This window comes from Athene cunicularia, assembly GCF_003259725.1.
Source record: "Athene cunicularia isolate RWA chromosome 1 unlocalized genomic scaffold, athCun1 chr1_part1, whole genome shotgun sequence".
Classification (NCBI taxonomy): Eukaryota; Metazoa; Chordata; class Aves; order Strigiformes; family Strigidae; genus Athene; species Athene cunicularia.
Window position 1 is genome coordinate 83,934,890 of NW_020799091.1, and position 24,238 is coordinate 83,959,127.

The window sequence follows — 24,238 nt, forward strand, 5'->3', positions numbered from 1 at the left end:
TTATATTTACAGTGTTATTTCTCCTTTTCTCCTTGATGACAGCAGGTATTCAAGGTAAGGAAAGCACAATTTTGGTTGCTAGGGCATGAAAGTACAAAGTATTAAACTCTTTGCTATAACTGGGCATTTCTGGTCTACTGCTACAGCTGTGCTCAAGAGCAAATCCACCACTCATTTCACTTGTTTTGTTTCTTTACAGTACCGAGATGCCTTTTTGCAGTTCATGGTTGATACAGCAGTGCTGCTGGGTGCAAACGCCTCACGAGCTGAATCTGATATGAAGTCCGTTCTAAGACTGGAAGTTAAAATAGCTGAGGTTGGTAATCTAAGGTGGGATTGAAGCTAGCTTTTACAAAAAAGTGCAATCCTTTTTCAAAATGGAATGCCATTATATCAACAGTCTTAGCAATAGTGGTTTTTGGAAGCAGAAGGAAAGAAGCAGAAGCTGATGAAGAAAGGATGAATATTCCTCCTTTAGTTAATTGTTAAACTGATTATTTTATTCTCAGGGGAAAAAATCTTAGCCAAATACTCTTGATCCTTTAAATTGTTAATAAGTCAAACAGCCTTGCTAGAGATAAGACTGGGCACAGCATGCCAAAGTGCTGTTGAGGTCCTTTGTTCTGCCGTCTCAGCAGAGGTAGGAGATGGAGATCCATGTGACGGCAAAGGTGCAAGGGTTATTGATGTGTTAGAAACCATGGAAGCACCTGAGAACAGTTATGTAGGAGTTGGGTCTTCTCCCCACAAATAGGTGGTGGGATCAATAGCCCATCTGAAGTGCATCTAGACCAATGCACAGGAAGCCATTCTGCAGCTGGAAAACTGTGATATAGTTGTAATCACAGAAACTTGATGGGATGACTCACATAACTGGGGTGCTGCAATGGATGACTATAAACTCTTCAGAAGGGATAGGCTCTGCTGATGCTGATAATAGGGTTGAATCTTTATGGTAAGAATCAGAGGGAAGGCTGACAAGACAGATATCATGGTGAGATTTTATTATAGACCACCTAACAAGGCAAATTAAATATTTTATAAGCAGCTGGGAGAAATCTTACAACCACTATCCCTTGTTCTCATGGGGGACTTCAATTTACCAGATGCCCACTGGAAATACAATACAGTGGAGAGGAAACAGTTTAGGAGGTTCCTGGGGAGTGTGCAGAAGATAACGTCCTGACACAACTGATAAGGGAGCCAACTAGGGAAAGCACCCCGCTGGACCTGCTGTTTGTGAACAGAAAAGGACTTGGAGGTGATGCGGTGGTTGGAGGCTGTCTTGGGCATAGTGATCATGAAATGATGGAGTTTTCAATTCTCAGAGAAGTAACGAGAGGGGGTCAGCAGACCTGCCACCTTGGACTTTCAGATGGCAGACTTTGGCCTTTTTAGGAGCCTGGTTGACAGAGTCCCTTGGGAGGCAGTCCTGAAGGGTGAAGGGGTCCAGGAAGCTTACATTCTTCAAGAAGAAAATCTTAAACTCATAGGAGCAGACCATCCCCATGTTCCAAAAGATGAACTGACAGGGAATAAGACTGGCCTGGCTGAACAGAGAGCTTTGGCTGGAACTCAGGAAAAAAAAGAAGGAGAGTTTATGACCTTTGGAAGAAGGGGTAGGCAACTCAGGAGGACTACAAGGATGTCATGAGGTTATGCAGGGAGAAGAGTAGAAGGGTGAAAACCCAAGAGACAATACAAAATGTTTCTATATATACATTAGCAACAAAAGGAGGGCCAAGGAGATTATCCATCCTTTATTAGATGCAGGGGGAAACGTAGTGACAAAGGATGAGTAAAAGGCTGAGGTACTCAATGTCTTCTTTGCCTTAGTCTTTAATAGTAAGAACAATTGTTCTCTGGGTATCCAGCCCCCTGAGCTGGAAGACAAGGATGGGAGTGGAATGAAGCCCCCATAATCCAAGGGGAAATAGTTAGCAACCTGCTATGCCACATAGACACACACAAGGCTATGGGGCCAGATGGGGTCTACTGAGGCAGCTGACAGAATTGCTCACCAAGCCACTTTCCATCATTTATCAGCAGTCCTGGCTAACTGGGGAGGTCCCAGTTGACTGGAAGTTAGCAAATGTGATGCCCATTTACAAGAAGGGCCAAAAAGAGGATCTGGGGAACTACAGGCTTGTCAGTCTGACCTCAGTGCCAGAGAAGGTTATGGAGCAGATCATCTTGTGTGCCATCACACAGCGTGTCCAGGACAACCAGGTGATTAGGCCCAGTCAGCATGGGTTTATGAAATACAGGTCCTGCTTGACTAACTTGATCTCCTTCTATGACAAAGTGACTCACTTAGTGGATACGGGAACAGCTGTGCATGTCGTATACCTAGGCTTTAGTAAAGCCTTTGACACTGTTTCCAACAGCATTCTCCTGGAGGAACTGGCTGCTCATGGCTTGGATGGGTATACTTTTTGGTGCATAAAAAACAGGCTGGATGGCTGGGCTCAAAGAATTGTGGTGAATGGAGTTAAATCCAGTTGGTGGCTGGTCCCAGGTGGTGTTCCCCAGGGCTCAGTACTGGGGCCAGTTCTGTTTAGTATCTTTATCAATGATCTGAACAAGAGGATCAAGTACAACCTCAGTAAGTTTGCAGATGACAGCAAGTTGGCTGGGAGTGTTGATCTACTTGAGGATAGAAAGGCTCTACAGAGGGATCTGGACAGGCTGGGTTGATGGTCCAAAACCAGCTGTACAAGATTTAACAAGGCTAAGTGCCAGGTCCTGCACCTGGGTCACAACAATCCCATGCAATGCTACAGGCTTAGGGAAGAGTGGCTGGAAAGCTGCCCGGTGGAAAAGAACTTGGGAGTGTTGGTCAACAGCTGGTTGAATATGAGTCAATAGTGTGCCCAGGTGGCCAATACTGTGGCCAATAGCATCCTGGCTTGTATCAGAAATAGTGTGGCCAGCAGGACTAGGGAAGTGATTGTCCCCCTGTACTCGGCACTGGTGAGGCTGCACCTCAAATACTGTATTCAGTTTTGGGCCTCTCGCTACAAGATGATGAGGTGCTGGAGCACATCCAAAGAAGGGCAAGAAAGCTGGTGAGGGTCTAGAGCACAAGTCCTGTGAGGAGTGGCTGAAGGACCTGGGGTTGTACTGGAGAAAAGAAGGCTCAAGGGAGTCCTTATCGCTCTCTACAACTCCCTGAAACGGGGTGGTAGCAAGGTGGGTGTTGGTCTCTTTTCCCAGGTAACAAGTGATAGGACAAGAAGAAATGTCCTCAAGTTGCATTAGGGGAGGTTTAAATTGGATATTAAGAAAAATTTCTTTGCTGAAAGGGTTGTCAGGCATTGAAACAGGCTGCCCAGGGAAGTGGTGGAATCCTTATCCTTGGAGGTATTTAAAAGACATGTAGATGTGGTGCTTAGGCACATGGTTTAGTGTTGGATTTAGCAGTATTAGGTTTACGGTTGGACTTGATGATCTTAAGGGCTTTTTCCAACCTAAATGATTCTATAATTCTATGATTCTGTGATTCTATAATTTTGAGGTTGGGCAGAATTTGAGTCCCTGCTGCGCAGCTATGTTAAGAATTCATTACCGTGTATTCAAGAAGCAGACCAGGCTGATTCTCTGAGGAACAGTCTAAGAGCAGTTCAGAACTGACACGGGGTACTGGCGCTTGGTAGTGAGAGGGTGGTGGTTACAGTAGCACCACTGTTGTCTCCTCTCCCAGGATGCCCCATGAAAGTAGCTCAGGAGACAAGAAACTCTATGAGTTTTAATTTAGGGGACCAACTGAATTTAGTAAAGTTAAGCAGATTTAAATATGGTATTTGGTTCTGACTGATTTACTTGATGACATTTTTGCCCCCTTGTGTAGTTTAATTTATGCCTTAGGACTGTTGCAGGCTGAAGGAGCGTTTCTGCTTCTCTGTATCCCTGTTTCACTATGACTACTGTGGGAATCGTGCTCCTAGGAGCTGAAAGTCCTCTATTGTTTCCACTTCTTCTGAAGCTAGAGAGAAGAGTTAACTTCAATGTTCAGAAACCAGCAAAAGTTAGGGCTACAAACTTGACACTGATTTGTAGAAGTGCCATTTGAGCTGAGTATTTCTTCATATTGCCAAGGAAAGAAGCTATCCTCTGTGAAATGCTGGGTCTCCTGTTAACAGAGAAACCTGTTGCACAGGACAGGTGATGCAGCATACGACTTCCCTGTGTTCTGCTGTTGCAGTCCACAGGAGGAGGGGGAGTGGTGCTTCTTAATGATGTCTGTGTGCAGAATTTAGGGCCATCTACAATAGTAGTAAATCAGTGTTTCCATCTCTCTGCTGAAAGAGATGAGATTTTGTCAAACCTCTAAATAAAGCCCAATATTCAGCTTCAGTTACCTAGTGCGGATGGACTAATGAGAAGATAGGTCATTGTGACCTAATAGGCTTGAAAACCAGAAAAATGTTCCTTCTCTTTATTGGTGATGTGGTAAGAAGATGCATTGCTACCTCTGGTAGCTCTAATGCTTTACCTGATGAATGTCTTACAGACCTTTAATCCACAAAGTATATAGGTGAAGTTGCCATATAAGATAACATGGATCATGTAACAGCCCTCAGGATCAGTAATGCATACTGTTATGCAACAAACCATACTTGCTCATGATTACCTAATTTCCCTTTAGTTTCAATAATCCTCATAAAATATATCTAGATATTAGGCATAAATCCAGGGACATAGACTGTTGCGTAATCTGTAACAAGCATAATGATTTCTATAAACATCTTACTATGATTTCAAAGGAGTTAGTCCTTTTTGTTATTTAGGCTTTTAATGCATCCTGTGTTCCACTACATTTGTTTTAGATGAACATATATAATGGAGAACCTGTGTGCTCAGAAAGAGACAGCAATAATAAAGGGAAGATAGATATAGGAAGGAGTGACATGCTTTGAGAGAGCTTCTTGTGTACAAGGAAGATTTCAGTTAGGTTTTAATTACTGGAGGAAGGAGGAGAGTTTTGAGAGGCAGGGAGCAAACGGGTTCAAGAAGAGTTTAAAAATTTGTCAGATAAATGAAATTTGCAGAAAGGGAGAAGAAAGTAATGTTTGGGTTTTGTTTTGTTGGTTTTTTTTTTTTTGCTGTGTAGCTTGAGCAATAGTAAAACCGCAGACACTTACTGGAGAATTTTGGTTGGAGAACTACCAGCTGTCTCGTTAGTCTCGCATCAATCTCTGTCCTCTTCAAACTGCACAGTGTACAGCCTGTTGTATAGGATTTACCTTAGAGCAGGTCTGGAATTGCCATCGGGAATTCATGTTTCTCTTGAACACTGAGAATATTTTGAGATATATCTTGTACTTGGTTTGTTTTTTTATTATGAACCATACAGCCTTCTTGGAATCTGAGTGTTCCTTGTCAGTTATAAAAGACTTGCTTTATATTTAGGATTTCTTTTGCTATGTCCTTGGACTTTGACACTGCAGATGACCCTGAGGTCTGGCTCTTCTTGTGACCCAGATGAGAGGCCTCGTTGGAGAATGCTTTAGTTCATGTTTGGACTATATACCCAGGTTTCCTGATATGAAAATCAGGATGGTGGGGTAAAATGAGGAGAAACTTGTGTGTATCTGTCTCTTCCCTCAAATGGAGTCAGGCCATAGCAAGAACTTGTTCAGATCCAAGAGATGAGATGTGCTTCTGACTTCCGTATCTCAGATTTGTCTTTTTAAACCATATAGTTTGGAGCTGGCTTCTACCTGACATGATGGGAGAAATAACTATTAATTGTCTAGGTGTGATTTTATCTCTTATGAATCAACATGCATTTCCTTAGTATAATCAGAGCTAAAATTGGTCTAATATCTTCAGAAAATACATGCAGCTTATTCAGTTCTCCCGTAACAAGTTAAACTGACAATGAACTGTTCCATTTCTCCTAGCTAAATGCCATCATCAGAAAGGGAAGTTAATGCCATGAATTCTTGGAAAACAGGTGGCGAAATATTTCTGCACTGGGATTATGATGGACAGTAATGATATAAGAACAGGTCCCTGCAACATAATTCTTGTTTTAATGTGTTCTTTTTTCTCCCCAGATCATGATTCCGTATGAGAATCGAACAAGTGAGGTGATGTACAATAAAATGAATATATCGGAGCTTAGTGCTATGATTCCACAGGTTAGTTGGGAATAACTGCAAAATTATTCTTGTGTGTGACCTACACAATAAAAATTGCCTTTAGTGTGCAGAGCAGCATGTTAAAGGAATGTCATCAGGAATGTGTGTACTCAATTACAATATATGTTTTTTTAAAATACAGTTACAACTTCAGTGAGCTGTGGAAACGTGTAATGACAAAGTGCAATTGTTTCGAAATTTCTAATCAGTAAAGCTTTGAAGCCATTAATCTCAAAGGTGAAATTTAATCAATCATCTCTCTTCATAATCTGCTTTAACCACCCTTCTTTTTGTCATTGCAGTTTGACTGGCTGGGATACATCAAGAAGGTGATTGACACCAGACTGTACCCTGAGCTCAAAGATATAGGTCCTTCAGAAAATGTGATTGTCCGTGTTCCCCAGTACTTCAAAGATTTATTCAGGATACTAGAAAATGAAAGGAAAAAGTAAGGATCCTATGACGGTTTCACCCACACTTACAAGGGAACATCAAATGCTGGGCTTTTCCTGGGTTGTTCAGGTGCTTCAGATATTCTTGGAATCAGGTCTCTAGGCAAAAGGTCTGTTTGGTTTGTCTGAATGCGGATATAGATATTAACTTGTATGTAGCAGGAGAATTTCCAGTTTCAACAACTTTCTTTTTTACAGAAAACATGGGTTGCAGTAAAACTGCTCTTTCCAGACACATTCAACACCTCTTACTTTTATAGGGTCTTGTGTCTTGTGAAGTCATTTACACCTGTAGAATATAGTGGTAAAGTGCAGATAACTTAGATTAAATGTAGTAGATGTGCTTTGCACAGGGAAGCAAGATAGCTTTGGGCAGTGTGATGAATAAGTGTATGTGAAGATGACATCCCATTTCAAAACAACATTATTGATGACATCTAAGTGATTTCTGTGATAATTTGCTCTCTGCTGAGGCATAAAAATATTGTTAGGCTGTTGTCTCCAAAAATCATTCTTTGCTGATTGTACAGTATGGCCACAACAAAATTTACATTTCCAGAGAAAAGACTAATTCAGAAGCATTATTCTTATATTGTTGCTCTATGTCTTCAGTGACAGAATGCTTACATTAATTCACAGTACTTGTAAAAATAACACATGGATCGAACAATAGAAAAACAAGATGATTGCTCTGCCTACAGATCATCAGACATCCTTTCTTTATAAAATTCAAACAAATATTAGTGTGCCACTGATCTTGATGTACTGAAGAAAGCCTTCTAAATTATTTAGATTGTCCATGCTTTGTATCTCATAGTTATGTCAGTGGGGATAAAGTGGTGATATAGAGGATGCACGTGTAGCAAGACAACAGAGAATTAGTTATTCCCTGTGTCAAATACACTTACATGCAAATATATTCTGTAACTGCAGAGTAAATAACTGGAGACATTCCATTAGGGTCTTATTCAGGGAAAATCTGAGTATTCAAGAGGAGTTAAGCCAGCCTGTGTGTCATGGCAGAGGGAGGCTGGACTAATGACCAGAAAGAATGCCAACATTTCTTCAACAAAGCTCAAGACCATCTTCCTGATCCCCACAGGTCAGGAGGATGGGCAAAAGCAGTGTCTGATTTCCAGCATATTCATGCTACGTATCTTGTAGCTGATGATGGTTTAGGCATTTTCTGCTCAGAAATTTGCATCATAAAATGTTAGAAATGGCAAATAGTGCTCAACCCAAGCACATTTCAAATTCTTCTACATAAAATCCATCCAAAGAGTCACTGCATGATACAAACATCATGTTTATCTATTAGATGATAATGTTCATTACTTAAAATGTCATAGTCTGCTCCAGGAGTAACCTTGTTATCTGACCTGAGAAAATTAGGAAATCATCTTAATGCAAACTCCTAACAATGAGGTCTAACATTTTTCTGTAGGGTGAACTCTGAAAGCTTAACAAGGATATTCTCCTTTAGGTAATCTCATTTGTCATTCTCCATATGATATTTTAAAGGTTAAATTAATGCAAACAACATGAATGTTGTTTCTCACAGTAAATATCTAGACCAATCAAATTCCTAGTGAAGCATTCCAAAATTTTAGATTTGCTTCAGTGATTAGAATGTGAACTAACTTCTCATCATTTTAGGAGATTCAGTGTCATTAGGAAAAGCACGTGCTTTCACCAAGTTCATACCCTTTTCAGTTACAAACTTCCTGTCTCTGAATGACACTTTTATTCCAATGCCTTGTGTATCCCCTTCCCAGGTGAGCATCCTGCTGGCATGGATGCTATTCAAAATAGCACAAAAAGATGCTTCATGCCCCAGTGATCTGGCAAAGTACTCCATGAAGTTTCTTTCAGGTGGAGGGAAGAATGGAGCAAAAAATAAATCTGGCTACAGAAACAGTTCTTGATAATGGAGGTGACAAGTTGAATGGACTCACAATCATCATATTAAAATTTGCTCCCTTGGAGAACCTGCTGAACAGTCTTGAATTGTGAAATCATTCACATGGCAATGTTACTAGAAAATAGCACACTGGCAGGGTGTACAGTGAATTTAGTAGAATAAGACTGTTATTTACTATGCCCTGCTGCATATAATCCAGTTACTCTATGGAGCTTGAAATATGTGCAGCGGTGTGGTTTGGAGGTCTGTCCAAAATTCCCAAGCCAGGGCACTGCTGTGAGTCCAGCCCAGGAGCATGGCTTTCCGTAGCAAGCTGCCCGAGAAGCTGAGTAACTAGCTTGCAGAAGTTTCCATCAGCCCTGGGCTAGCTAGCCTAAGTCATGTCAGGTGTTCAGTGCAGAAGTTGAGTAACACCTTCTTCTTGAGCAGTCTTCAAGGATTCCTTCAGTTTTTAGAGTTTATACCTATTACAGGAGTTTATACCTATAGAGTTTATACCTATTACAGGAAGAAGAGATGTATGTTGAAAACATAGATGTAGCTATGTATAAGTGAGATAATGGCGGAGCTCCAATACAGCTATGCCATCTGGGGCTGGGGGGAGATGGGACTGTGCTGGCACCAATTAGGACCCCATTATATCCCTTCCCTGTCACCTGTGTGCTGGTGCTTTATGTGTAAGCCATAAATAGGATACAGTAAATTGTGTCTTTGTTGGACATGTTTGTAGCTGTTGAAGGAAGCAGCTTTATTGTTCTCATGAATGTCAAAATAAATAACTTGTTTCCTTTGCCCTACCTTACCCCAGCTTTACAGTAAGAGACAATCAATAGAGTACTCGAATTCCTGCAGCATATGAGGAATATTCTTTAGAGAGGGATGAGGGCGCTAGATCTCCTTTCTGGTTTTATCTTGCCTCTGAAAAATTAGAGAGGGAAGTTACAATAATCTGACTTGAACTAGTGCCTCTAGCAATCGAGGCAAAAGTTTTTCAGTACTCATAATTTGGTTCGTGACTCAATACATTTTTCCAACAGATCTCAAAATTTGTGAAAGGGATCTTTTTTGTAAAATGTCAATTAATTTGTCCATCTATGTCATATTAATCTGTCCTCTTTAATTGCCATGTCTGTTGATTAAAATATTACAAAATCACAGATTTTTACATGGGCAACCTACTTTATTCCCAGACAGAGTAGAAAGTTCTTTGGTATACATTCATAAGATGATATAATTTTAACTGTCCCAGCAAACAAGCTCTCTCCACTTCCTTTGGGAGTGTGTATCACAACAATGGTCATATTGGTTAAGAGCGAGCCTACTCTTCTTTCCATAACAGTCATCTTGAATTTAAAATAAGGGACTAATAGGGAACCTTTCTGAAAGGTTGCAATAACAAAGAGCCTGGTCTCATCAAAAAATCAGAGCGGATTTGTATGTTTTATTTGTGTGTTGGATTTTTGCTCCATGTGAAGAGGTTAACTTCTTAGAGCCTCAGTGAATTTATTTGTGAAACTGAGGTGAAAATCACCCTAGGATATGCACTGAAGACATTTTATAAACAAAAAATGTCAGTTTTTAAACCAAATGAAGATGACCAATTGATCTAAAGTTTGTATAGTTAGCCAAAATGGTAAAATGGTCATTTCCAAAATAGGTAAACAAATTGAGATAAAATATGATTTTGTTTTGTTTTGTAAAACAACTAGTTTTAGGATGTGTCAGCCTTCCTTCTCTTCCCAAATTAAAATAAACCTGAATTAATTGTGGGATATATCTTGAAATAGGAACAGGTTTTTTCATTACTTATGCCTGATACAAGGGTTTTTGAATTTCCGTTGATATTAGTGTCTTTGAATAAGTCACCTTGTCGAGACTCATCCTTTGCAAGTTTTAGTCTTTCATTCGCTACGAGTTTGACAGAGGTTCCACGACTCAAACATAAGGACAAACACTGCTGGATGAGAACAAGGACACAGACAGGAGAATTGATTTTTAAATTTTTTTTGGTAGCAATTAAGTACTGAAATGTAAGACATAATTGGTTTATGATAGTGGTCTATTTAGCTGAATTTTTTTACCTAAATCTTTTGATTGAAATTAACTCTTTAAGCCTTTCAGTCTGTAGGACTTGCATAAATACTCTTTTAGATCCACAGAATGGTTACTACAGTAGCATGAATGCTATTCGGCTCTGCTGAAATACCTGAGGTGGGTATAATTGTGAGGCTTGTGGATTTCAAGTCATTTACAAAACCAATGAGAGCTGAGCACTTTTAGGGTGCTTCAGTTGTCACTGAGTGAGGAAATTCTCCATTGTCAGAAATGTATTCAGGGGCAAATCTATACATTCTGGTATTTCATAGGTTGGAATGAATTTTTAATGAGCCCAAGATTATCTCAAAATGTTTTGATCATCTAAGCAGAACTAACAGGTTTTGCTTTTGTAATAACATGTACTGTGTTATAAATGTACATTATTCATGCTAAAAAGCTTTTTCAGATACGTGTTGAATACATATCTGATACAATTATTGTGGGGATTTATGTGTACTATATGATATATCTGTATACTAAAAGAGGGAATGTGCCCAGTGTGAGAGATGAGGAGGAGTATAAAACACAGGATTTATAAACCACAGAAGTTGCCACTGGCCACACAGATCAGTGAGTATGAAGCCTTTGAGGTGACAGTTGGCTTGAGATTGAACCCTCAAGTTTTCCAGTGTGAAATGAGTTGACCATATTTCTGACGTGTAAGCATGTGCAGGCTTAACTGATGAGTAAACCAGCCTTTGCCCAGGCTGTCACGGATGCACAACTGTGGTGCAGGTTCATGTGAGTATGCAGACTTGTGGCTAGCTTCAGTTCAGCTGGAGCAGCCTGCAGGGACAGCCAAATGCAGTGGCCCTGCAGAGCACCTGCCTTCACTGGCCGTTGGCTGCTGTGCTTGGCCAGACTGGTCCCCAGTGCACGTCTCGGCCAGTCTGTGGAGAGTGCACAGCCACCCACCCGCTCTTCGTGTAGTGTCCCACTTGGATGCGTGCATGCTGCTGGGTTATCATGTGCTCAGTTACTAACAGACAGTATGTAGCTATAGCTTGCCTTAAACCTCTTCATTCTCACCTCTTTATAACTTCCTCAGCTAGTGACCAAGACTGTAAGCTTCCAGCAGCAACACATCTTGAGCTGGAGGCTTTGTTTGGGTGAACTGGAGCTTGCTTAGAGGCAAAACTGAAGTTATGGCTCGGGCAAATGATTCTATGAAGACAATATGCCCACAAAGTGTGTTTATAACCTGTTACGATTCAGTATGGGATGTGTCCTGAATGAAGCTAATGGAGTGACACTGTAGCAACAGCTATTCTGTTCCACACCTATGGCAATAAGAGATTTCAGAAATGAGGTTTTTAGAGATGAAGGAGTTGTTCAAATGGTCCATAACAGCATCTTTGGCTGCAAAGGAGCAATTTTCCTCCCCACTGAGAAGTCTGTGGCCTGCCCAAAACCTTATGAATATCCCAGTGTAGAGCAAACAACATTTGGATATCCATAGCTTTAGAGCAATTACTATCCTTGAAAAATATCATGTCAGCAAGATGAAAATAATACACGTAGGACATTACTGGGCTTGTTCTGAGACTGAATTTGAATTGTGTATTTCACAGTGCACCTTTACCTCATACAGCCACTGCTGAGCATGGAGAGAGCTCAGTCTAGACTAGATAAATCCTACAGTCAAATGCTTGAAATTTTAGACAACAGGCATGGATGTCAGGTCTTCTGGGAATTTTGAACAAGTTCTTGCTGAATCTCTCAGTCTCAGTTCTTATGTGATTCTTGCTACTGAAACTTTTCTTTTTTAGTATTTCAATTATCCATCTGCAAACTGACAGTGGTAATACTTTAATAACTCTGTGTGTAGTAAGAACTTTTAAAAGCATATTGAAAACTTCTAATGAAAGATACAAATATGAGATAATGATAATATGTATGGGATGGACTGTTATCTATTCTGTTTCATAGTTATGATTTATGTGCCCTACTAATGAGGAGAGATAACATTCACTTTGATTTACAAAAGAAAAATCAGTTATTTTCTTATCTTGACAGAACTTTTATGCAACTATTATTATGACACAGTTCTAGCCACTTCTGTGGAAAATGAAAACTGCTTTTTGAAAATAGCATTGCCTAAAAATTACATACTAGGAGATTATAAATATCCCCTAGAAGATCGTTATCATAGTACAATTACATATTAACTGACTGCAATCATACAGATTGTTCTGTGTAATAGGGATTTATCAATTTGGTCATCACTCATTAATTTTCAAGGTGAAATTCCCACGATTCAGTTGAAATGTTTGTAGATATATTTCTGTGAGTGCTTTGTGGTACATCATACACGTTTAGATGTCTGATAAACATATGTCTGATTTAATAGGACTCTTGCCAACTACCTGGTGTGGAGGATGGTTTATTCAAGGTTGTTTAATCTCAGTAGACGTTTTCAATATCGGTGGCTGGAATTTTCTCGGGTAAGTTAGAGTTTTTATAGCATTTACAATGGTACAAGTGTTGACACTACTGGTTTCCCTTATAGTTGCTTATACTTATAGTTGCTTATATTTGCAAAATGTGAAATGTATTCCATGCTGGATAAATTTCTTGAATAAACTTTTTTTTTGTCAAAGACTTCTAAAATAATTAAGACGTACATATTCTTGTACATGACACTAAGGAAAAACGTCTTTTAGATTAAGTTAAGGAGTTTTTGAGACCTCCCCTTTAAAAAACATAGTCTTCTATATGCAGAATCTTGAGGTGGAAAGTTTCTGAGTTACATGCCAGGGCTGTGACCTATGCTATTCTTTCTTGGCCAAAATCTTACTGTTTATGCATCCATGAACATAGCTCTGGTAAGCCAAAAGTCTAAGATTTCAGCTTTTCTAAGCTTGCTCAAACCTCTCTCATGCTCTAATGCCAGCTTTACATGAGCTCTAACACATCCATACACTAGCTGCTTCCACAAAGAAGCTGGCCAGGTGCCTTCCATCTTGGGATTGCAGAAGCCCCAGAAGACATTAGTCATTGCCCCAGACTATGAAAGCCGAGCTAATTATCTATGAATATGGGCACATGTATTTGTGTATGTGTAAATTTGTGTAAAACACATATATTTGATTAAGTGATCTCTGAATAGAAAGACATCCTGATAATCCTGTGGGCAGTGTGAGGACTCTTTAAGCAAATCAAGGATGAAATGGAAAGCGAAAAGTTTAGTTTAGATGGTGAACTTTTTGTTTCTCATTATGAAAATTAGCGGCTTGGTGATATCATGACAACAGGAGGCTGGCATGATGCTGTCAGTTATGTGGTACGGGAGGTGTGGGTGCTCTGTCCTCCCTGGTGAGTCATGCTGGTGGCTAATTGAAGCACCCATAATATCTTTCCTTGAGTAGTACTGGAATAGTTCTGAGTTGATCACAAAACCAAAAATAAACTCCAATAGCCTGATAGAAACTACACAGGAAAGGACGTCTTCTATACTTCGGAAATATTCAAATCAGTCTTGTTAAAGATGCCATTTTCTTCTTGCAAATATGTGAGAAACTGACTATCAGAACCACAGTGACAAGTTTGTAAGTGTGTCCCCTCCTGAGACATTCCTTGCTAGCCAGGTAAAATAGATTAATGCTGGCCATCAGCCAGTCTGCAGCATAATACTGAGTTATATTGAATTACATTTTGGCCAGAAAAATTCCTGGAAGGAAACTTTAAACTTTGGATACTGTGCGTTTTGATATGGTAACTAGCTGCTGTCACATCTCTGAGTAATTTTTCCAGCAGCCTAAGGAGAAATCTAATTCAAGTTGATTCAATGCTTATTAACAATGTCATCAAGGCTTTCATGTTAGTGGTTGTGAAAACTTAAGAACACCACAGTAAGGGCAGTGAGTCAGCAGCTCATTCCCATTACCTGTCCCTGGGACCTGGAGATGGAGAATTAGTTAAATGCAGTAAACAGCAATAGCTAATAGTTAATAGATAAAGTTAAGCTCAAGTAAACAGCTCAGGGGAACAGACTTCACAGATCAGCAGAAAGGAAATGAGAAAAGGAGTCCAAGGCAAAGGCTTTCTTGAACAGACTTTTCCAGTTAGAAGCTAGAGGACTAAAGGCACGCAGGTCCTTTGGGATCATAAACAGGACCCACCAACCTCTTGCCAGGTAAGTGAGGAAAACCTTGAATGACTGCTAAAATCACGTGACCATGAGATGAATCAGTGACCCTTTGCTGTTCAAAGGGTATCTTTTATTCATTCATTCATGAATTCAGTCAGCCTCACCCATCATAAGCATAGTATATTTTTCATCAGGTTCTCATTTTCTGTTAGTGGTTTTTACATCCTGCATGTAGAAATCTTGGCATCAAGACACTTAAACTCTTTGCAAAGAGAGGGAAAAAAACTTCAAAAAACTTCAGGTTGAGAAATAGTACAAACCTGCTGACTCTGGAGAAAGTGCTTTGATTACCACATCAGCAACTGTCAGCAGCTTCTCTGCTGCAATGCTTTGAGTCCTAGCAAATGTGCAGTGGCACCTGGGGAAGAGATCAGTCAACTGTGTTCTGGAGCTCTGAATTGGCTGGGAGGGCTCGAAACCTGCTATTTATAGTCACTGTTACTACCTGGAGTACTGTTTCAGAGCAGTGCATTAATATTAGGAGGACAATTTTGAGGGAGTTCTAGTTGGCTGTTGTAACATAAATATCAATAAACCAGCTGAGAGATATAATCTATTCCTCTCAGCTCTATTTTTATTGGTCTCACATCCTGTGCTGCTTTTCTGTCCTCCTTACTGTCAAGCCCCCCTCAAAATAATGATAATTATTATGTTGTAGTAATAATAATATGTCACAGTCTAAAAGCCATCTCTGTCTCCTCTTTCTGCGGCTGATGTGTAGTCAGAGCTTTTGGAAGGATTTTCAAGCTCTGATGACTAATGCCATGACTTCCCTTCTTCCTCTGCATCAAGAAAAACCTCCAGTGTGGTTTTGCTTGAACCCTGGAGAGAATTTTTCTTCTTTTTTATTTCTTTTGCTTTTTTTTTTTTTTTTTGAGTTCTGTATTATATATGAGGGTTGAAGAATTTCAAGAAGGAGTTTATTTTCAAATTTGGCACTGTTTAGGAAACTATTACCTTATTATGTGTTGGTTTGCCTAATGTGGTTTCTTATAGAAGCAGTGTTCTCTCTGTCATTGAAAATCTATTAGTGAACATACAGTATTAATAAAAAGCATTTGAAAATGCAATTCACTGGTGTATTTAAGTATGAGTCATTGATTAAGCTTAATTACAGACAATATGATGGAGAAAATCAATCTTTGAACTACCAAAATATCTGACCTTCAATAGCTGAGGGATAAGGTACTCTGGAAATTTCCAATGAAATCTTTTCCTATTGGAAAAAAAAACAAATCCAACCCCTTCAGTTTTGCTAGAAATTCAATCTTGTGCTCAGAGGAGGAGAAGACAGAGAAGAGGCACAGAAACTGCTAGATCCATGCTTAAGAGCCTTGTATAATTTGGGAGAGGCCAAAATCCTATGCAGTTTGACCTGGTCTGGTGTTGACTGTACTCAGCTGATAGGTGTTAACTACTGTACTGGGATTTTACTTGTTATCTGTGGAAAAGCTTAAGAAGTTCCTTAAGTAGAAAGGGGACTCTTTCTGCCTTGAAAACATTTTCTTAAATCAGCACTGTTATTGCTTACATGGACCCATCTTGTATTTTGTTGTGCATACTTTATTTTTAAAATGAACTTCTACTTTGATGAGAAAATGTAATGTTAACTTGGTAAACATCCACGGTAACAACATTCTTTCTGTGAGAAGCAGAAATGAAGGCAGCAACGTGCTTGAGTTCTCTTTTGCCTTGTTCATTGGTGCATTGACCATTCTTGACTATTTCTCTTTTGAAGCCCATGTATAGTGGTGCAGAGACATCATCAGAACCTGGAAGTGTCTATTTAACCACTGTTCCTTTAGTAAAATATGCAAACTCTTCTACCAGCAACTTTCTACTATAACATGGAGTGAGATATTTGGGGGACAAACACATTTTCAGTGTTCAGTGTTCTTGATGTTTCAAACGTGTTTTCTCCTGAAAATATTCTGTTTGGAAAAGGGATTGAAAGCAACAGTCTGTGGTAAGAGTAACCAGACAGGTGAAAGACAAAAAGGTAACACATACCTACTGATGTTAGCCATCATTAGTTAGCACAGATCATGACAGTGGAGGGCCCTGTAGGAGGTGTTTCATAAGGACTGACCTAATGTTCATGAGGATGATCTCCCTAGGCTTCTCACCTAGTCACCAGAGAGAGAGAAACTTTTTTTTTAGAGATACCTCAGAACAGGGATTTTCTAGAGGAAAATGTCTCTCAACACAGAAAGACTACCAAGATTAATCTAAAATTGGCACTTGGGAATGCCTTCCCTTAAATGACCCTCTAAGTCTAAGCCTAGCCTAAGTCATTACTGTTGTACTGTTTTTAAGTCTAAAATCTTACAGGTGTTTTGTGGAGTTCAGAAAATTTTTCATAGCACTTGATGAAAATGGAAATAACTGTAAAGTACCATTATTGTTTCTTTTTAGTAGCTATTTGACAAATATGCTTTAGACTGTACTGTATGTGGACGCAGACTTGTTCTTAAGCAGTATGATATTATGATCTGCTACATGCACCTGCCAACAGGTGATCCACGGAACCACAACTCTGCTGCCTCAGTGGGATAAATGTGTGGACCTCGTTGAAAGTGCACTCCCTTATGTTGTGGGTAAGATGTTTGTGAATGCCCATTTTCAAGAAGACAAGAAAGAGATGGTGAGTCCTCAGAGATCTCTGTCTAGAAACTTAATGGCTTCCTTCTCACAAGTTGCCTCTGATGTTACACCAAAGTTTAAAAAAGACAAAATTCTTAAAAATGCTTTAATTGAATTAAAAAAAAAAATGACAAGGAGAAAATGGAAGAAATTTGAAGAAATGTCACCTTTCTGGGCACTGCCCATTCTTTCCATCTGCAGCCCTTCAGACAAATATGCAGCCAGATCAAACAGGCTGAACACTGTTAAATTGCGTATAATAATCATGACAGACAGGATGTGCAAGAACAGAGAGAGGGGTATTGATGAGAAATGGTTTAGTATAGCTGGTGTAACTAATTATTGTGCAGTTTTTACTGACTAGTTGGAAGACTGATCAAGATTTTTCTGTTTTAAGGGGACCCTTTAAAGTTGACTGTGCTACACCAGTAGTCTAAGCAAGAAAAGTGTGACTGATGTCTGGCCCAAATTAAGGGAAGCTTAGAGCCATATAGTGAGACTTTATATTTGAGATTCAAATCTTTTTTGCTCATTTGCTCAGTGGTAAAGTATTCTTCCCTGCTGCAGAGTCTAGAGAATAGCTTTTAGCTGGATGTTCATCCTCATTCTAAACCTTCAAACATAGCTAAATTATCACTTCTCTTAATAACATATTCAAATTATTAATTACCCTTCACAGTAATTTATGACTTATTTTCAGTTCATATTTTTCTCATAAAGTTTTCCAGTATCTGCTTTCCCAGCCAGTGATTTTCCAACAATAATCAGTTTTAAATTAACTAATGTAGTCACTGAAATCTCTATGCAGGAGAGGCACAACCATTTAGGAAACATGTGAAATAGCATCCTGTGCTGCAAGCGACAGCTCTCTGATAGTCCTGCACTGCCCTGGCTCAATAGCCTGAGTTTGTCTGTTTGACTTTATCTAGTTTGACTGTTTTCTCAGAAAAGGACTCCATTTTAGACAGACCAACACTCTGATTTGGCTTGTTGAAATCTTTATGACATGTGTTTCCCTCTCAGGTTCTGCATTTCTTTTGTTACTTGCCTTCAGCTGGAATTTCCATTCTGAGATCCAGCTTTTCAGTTCTCTTCTCCGTGATCAAGTTTGTAATGTGCCATTTGGCAGTTTAGTGTCAAAAATATTTCAGTATGACCTCTGCGCAGGATAAGTGGGAAGAGAAGGACTATAAAAATGTACACTTTACCGAGGAGACAGACACTTTTTCATGTTTGTGTATCTGAGGGAAAATTATAAGAAGGTGATATAGTTTTCTGTTGAAATGTGACCTAGTTAAAATATTTCTAAGCGTGTACATTCCTTTCAGACCAAATCTTAGAAAAATTATCAAGTCTGAAGTCACAGAAGCATTCATAGTAAGAAATTAATATAAAATTTATAGTGTAAATCATAAGATTCAGACTTATGGTGAACTGCCCATGGAGTTAAAATTAGATATAGGTGACATTTGTTGCAATCCATTTAAAAGTGTGCTTTTCCAGTTAATAATTTGTGATGTTATCATTTTTATTTCACAGATTTTCAGTTATATTTCTCTTTCTTAACTAGTAAGAAAGCACTTGACAAAAGTACTCTTATTTGTACAGATTTTTTTTTTATTTTATTTTATGGCTCATGGCATATATCTGTCTATGATAAGCAAATTCTGAATTATGGATAATATGGATTCATTTTCCTCCTTGTTTTTTCACTGATGTTTTATACCTTAAATACTTCTCTCCTTTTATAAGGAAAGACATTATTTGTGTCTAAATATAGCCCTGTTTCTAACCCAGAGTGCCTGCAGTGTTTCTTACAGCTATGCCTGAGCAGTTTCAGTAATAACTTTGATAGCAGGAATAGGTTTTTCCCCCTGCCCCCTGCAGCTACAGCTGGTGCATAAAGCCTAAGTATACACCAGGGCCCAGCTGCAGAGCTTGAGTTTGAACTTGTAACCTCCAAATACAGGGAGTTCACCTCATTAGTGCACTAAGTTAATTGACTCAGTGTTCTGTCATCAATATCTTTAAGTTACCCTATTCCCTGGGATGCAGTTTACTGTGAATGTTGACTGTTTAGTCATATTTAATGCTAGACCTGTTCCAGTTGTCCCATATTGTCTCTAAAAAACACGAAAATGTTTTTTGAAAAGGTTAGGAAAATTGAATAATCAAAGGAGCTTCACTGTGTGGCTCCACCACAAATAAAGAACAATTCCAGATTAAAATATACACCTGATACATAAATGACAATTTAGCTAAAGGTAACGTTACTTTCCAGGGTTAAGTCCCCACTTTTAATGACATTTCAGAGTTACTAGATCTATAGAATAAAAATATATAAATCTCTGGTACTTGACATTTTCATTATTTTTAAATGTAACATAACTGATAACACAAAGATCCAGTAAGTCTTCATGTAATGATTATCTGTCATGTCTTGTGCTGACTCAACTCTGGTTTGGTCTGTGCTAAAGGACTCAAGCAATGGCTGGATCCCCTGAATTGCCTCATCTCACACTATTCTCAGTGGCTGTCATGAGGTTCATCAGTTGATATAAATAGAAACAGCTGATTGTGTACACCTTTCTGGTCTGTGCCGCCTGACGGATGCATAGGCATGAAGGCATTTCCACTCTTTAGACTGATATAATGCACCTTGTAGCTATCAGATTTCTTGTTTTCTGTCATTTCAGAGTTTTCTTAGTGTATAGCCTTACTAAATGCTCCTATTATTATTTTTTTTTACTTGCTTGTGGCTTTGTATAGGTGTCTGAAGAAGCAGTCAAGCTTAAATGCTCACGGGTTTTCCTAGCTTTGCACAGATGCAAGCTGTCATTTGTGGTTCAAGACCACAGAAGCAGTTAAGGCTGCTCAGTGTTGTGAGCCCTGGCCTCTATCCCTGCAGTAAGTAAAGGGTAGGAGTACTTCACAAATACAGCTAAATACAGGCTAAGTATTTGGATACTGCTTTGTATTTGGATCATGATACTGTCAGCCCAAATTCAGTCCTTGAGGCATGTCCCAGTCTGACAGAAACAAAACAAGGCTACAGATTCTTTCTCTGCAGAAAGGTTTTATTTGTGCAAATACCTTGCAGCTGGCTCCTTCTTCTGCATAGGCTAGTGATCTAGAATCAAAGTGCCAAAAATCTCCCCAAATCACTGCAAATTTCCCAGTATTTTTTATGATTTCAAGACAGATATCCTCACAATTGTGACATAAAAGGTCTACAATGTACAGGTTATGTGGAGGAAAAGAAAATGGAAAGAAACTTACTTTCAGAGGAAGCATCTGAGAACTGGAGAAAGAAGAAAAGAAAAAACAAGAGAAAACAGCAGATACTGTCTGATTTGGAATCATTCATATAGTCTAACCAAATCCATCACTCCTGCATGCACCAAAACTTTTCTTGTAATGATTCTGCCATGAGATATTTTACTGGGGAGGGGTCTGCTAAATGTTTTGCAGATGGAGGAATTGACTGAAGGAATTCGCTGGGCTTTTATTGACATGTTGGAAAAGGAAAATGACTGGATGGACTCTGAAACAAAAAGAAAAGCTTATGAGAAGGTAACAAATATAAATGTTGAATGGGTAAAATCCTTTTACAGTGAAGATTTGACCTGACTGAGAACAGAATGCCATGAAGTGTACTTGCAGTTTCAGTTACTTAGCCATTGTTTTGTTTGTGAAGGGACATGTGCCACATTTGTTTTTCTCGAAGTTGATGTGTCTGAGGTTCTGCTGCCTCTCTGCTGGAGTTATTTTTGTTACCTCGTTCTTCCTCCCTTGCCTCCATCTTTCCCCATCTGACTCTGGGTGATGTAGACTGTGAGACTATTTCAGATTTGCCTGTACAGTGTCTTTTCTGGACAAGGTCTTCATCTTGTTTGGGATCTCAGGGGCACACAAACCTGAAAACAGAAAATGGTGTCTAAAATATCTGGAACAGCTGAGGGTATTTGGTGTGAAGATGAAGGATCCAGCCTAGAAGGGGATATGAGAACAGTCCAGGTCTCGTACCTTCTCCAGTATTGTGGTGGGAGCCCTACCTTGAAGGCTGTCTTCCAGGAATGCAATAACCATCCCAGCTGAATACCCATCTCCCGATAGAATAATGCCAGTTATGAAGTGTTATGATCAAAGATGGCATTACTGGTCCTGATTACTTTTGGATGGAGTGGCAATAAAATGCAGGAGGTAAAAGTGAAGGCAGAAGGAAGTACTCAAATCTCCCTTTTCACTCTATTCCCACATTTACAATGTGATAGGTAGAAGGGGAGCTTGTCCAAATGCAGAGGTCTGCCCCCATAGCAGCAGCTGGAAGAGGCATAAACAAAGACAAATGGAAGACAATATGTAGGACTGTCTCCTCATTTGTTGAGGCAACAGGATATCAGTGAATTAGTAAATAGCCTCTTTGAATAAACTGACACACAAGTGCAGTTGAACTGTTCCTGCTCACTGTGCTTGAATAAAAATAGTGATGTTTAGATTTAAAAATAAACACAGACTTCAAAGTTTTTTGGTAATTCTGATGAAAAGGCTGTTGAGACACTTTATCACTGAAAAGTTTTAAATTCCATATACACCCCATTTACATTTTATACAACAGAGCTCTTCACAGATGTGCAAATGAAATAGACTTGCATAAGTGCACCAATCAATTCTATAGCAAGAGAACAATAGCAAGATGCTATTTATTTCCTACTAACCTGATGGTAAATGGACTGCACTTATTACTTCTTACTGGCTGTTATGCTTGTTTTTTTACTAGAAATACCCTTAGAAATATAATGATCTGTAAGTGAGATATTTGAAAAAATTGATGCAAAATAAGAGCAGGAAGATTTTCTGATTATTTCCTTAACAGAGGTATTTCTATATAACTTTACAGGCACATGCAAGTCTTGATGTTGATTTTTCTAGCAAACAATTTGCTTAACCATTTTGTTCAATATTTGCTACCTGCCTTTCAGTAGAGAAACAATACAAGCATTACTGCAAATTAATAAACTCCCTAAAAAGCTCTTCCTTTCCCAATTTAGGGAGAGTTTTGTTCAGAAGGTAGGTTAGCTCTTTTGTGGGTAGAGATGCCTGTTTCTCTCTCTTGACACATTTAGGAAGCTTATGGCACTTTGCTCCCAATTTAGGCAGGCATCTCATTTAAGTTTCTGGAGTTAATGGGGTGAGTCTGGGCCAAACAATGCATGACAAACTACGTTCAAGCAGTACAATAAAAATAATACTACAAGCCATAGTATTACAAATAGCAAATGGTTTAAATCCATTCTCACTGACTTGAACAACAATTTTATAGTTTACTGACACTTGTAAGACACAAGTGTTATGTTATGACTTAGAAATTGCAGCAACAATTATGCAGTAGGACTTATGAATGTAAATTTAAGTTTCGATTCACAGGAACAGCTACTTGGCTAGAAGGGAACAGTCTGGAGAGACATTTTGGTAGATTTCCAGACATGGAGTTTGTGCATGTTTATTAAATACTATTTATTGCTAATGATATATATTGAATTTGTCCTGGGACATTTGGATGGGTATGTTTTTAATTCAAGAAATAGATTCATTATGTGTATGTTTAGATGATTCAATGGAGAATTTTAAGATTTATAATATAACAGAACCTTCAAAATCTGTTACTCTGTTCCAATTAAATCTCATGAGCCCAGCACACTATGCTGTCACTTTTTAACACTTACACTTTAATAAAGCAGCACAGACAACAGAAATTTTGGAGTGGGGTTTGTTTGGTTGTAAAAAAAAAAAAAAAAAAATTACCCAGCATTACTTTATTGTATAGATCCGTAAAAGTGACATTGCTTCATCCGTAATTGTCACCCACATATGTTAGGATAGTGCAAGTGATGTGGATTTCACTATTTAGGAAGGAACTTGGTTTGTTTTTGAATTGAAGAGCAAGTTCTATCATCTTGGGGGTCTTCTCAAGTTTACTCTTCATTTTGGATCACTATCAAAATAGAGACTAGTGTTATGACAGAGCACAGGGATATGCTTCTTTCAGACACAGGCAGAAAGGATGCTCTGCTTTGATCTTCTGTATAGCTAAACTAGTATTTTACTCAATTATTGCTGGGCTGAGACCAATAACACATCAGAAAACTGTTCTAGTTCTCTGTGGTTTCTAACACTTCTGTGGAATTTTTTTACTAGGGTAGGATATTCTGCTTGGAAAGAAATTTCAGTTCTGTGTGAGCATCTTCTGCTTGTTTCTATTTCCAGAACAAAAGATGGCATGTGCTTCATTATTAATCTGATATCTTTCTATAATAAGGTCTCCTGCCTCGTGGATGAAGGGAAGATGGTGAATGTAATTTTTCTAGATTTTAGTAAGACTTTTGATACTGTCCCTCACAGCATCCTTCTGGACAAGTTGTCCAACTATGGGATGAGCAGGTTGATGGTGCTCTGGGTGAAGAATTGGCTGAACGTCAGGGCTCAAAGAGTTGTAGTGAATGGGGCTGCATCTGGCTGGTGACTAGTCACTAGCAGTGTTCCTCAGGACTCAATTCTAGGGCCAGTTCTGTTCAATATTTCTATCAATGATCTGGATTCAGGAGTTGAATACACCATTAGCAAGTCTGCTGATGATACCAAACTGGGAGGTGCTGTTAACTCACTGAAGGGACAAGAGGCCTTGCAGAGGGATCTGTATAGGTTGGAGCATTGGGCAATGACTAATGTGATGAAATTTAGCAAGTGCACATGCCGGATTCCGCACCTCGGGCGGAGTAACGCCGGGCACAAGTATAAACGGGGAGAGGAGTGGCTGGAGAGCAGCCCT

The 24,238-nt window shown here is 39.1% G+C and overlaps 1 protein-coding gene across 1 annotated transcript in view; it reads left to right on the forward strand.

Moving 5' to 3' along the window:
- Window positions 1–24,238, forward strand: part of PHEX (phosphate regulating endopeptidase homolog X-linked) — a 111,132-nt gene that overhangs the window by 31,391 nt on the left and 55,503 nt on the right. The window contains exons 7-12 of the mRNA XM_026856220.1: window positions 200–316; window positions 6,063–6,146; window positions 6,449–6,594; window positions 12,967–13,060; window positions 17,282–17,410; window positions 20,881–20,982. Of these exons, the coding sequence (XP_026712021.1) occupies window positions 200–316; window positions 6,063–6,146; window positions 6,449–6,594; window positions 12,967–13,060; window positions 17,282–17,410; window positions 20,881–20,982 (672 nt within the window). The remainder of the gene's footprint in view (window positions 1–199; window positions 317–6,062; window positions 6,147–6,448; window positions 6,595–12,966; window positions 13,061–17,281; window positions 17,411–20,880; window positions 20,983–24,238) is intronic.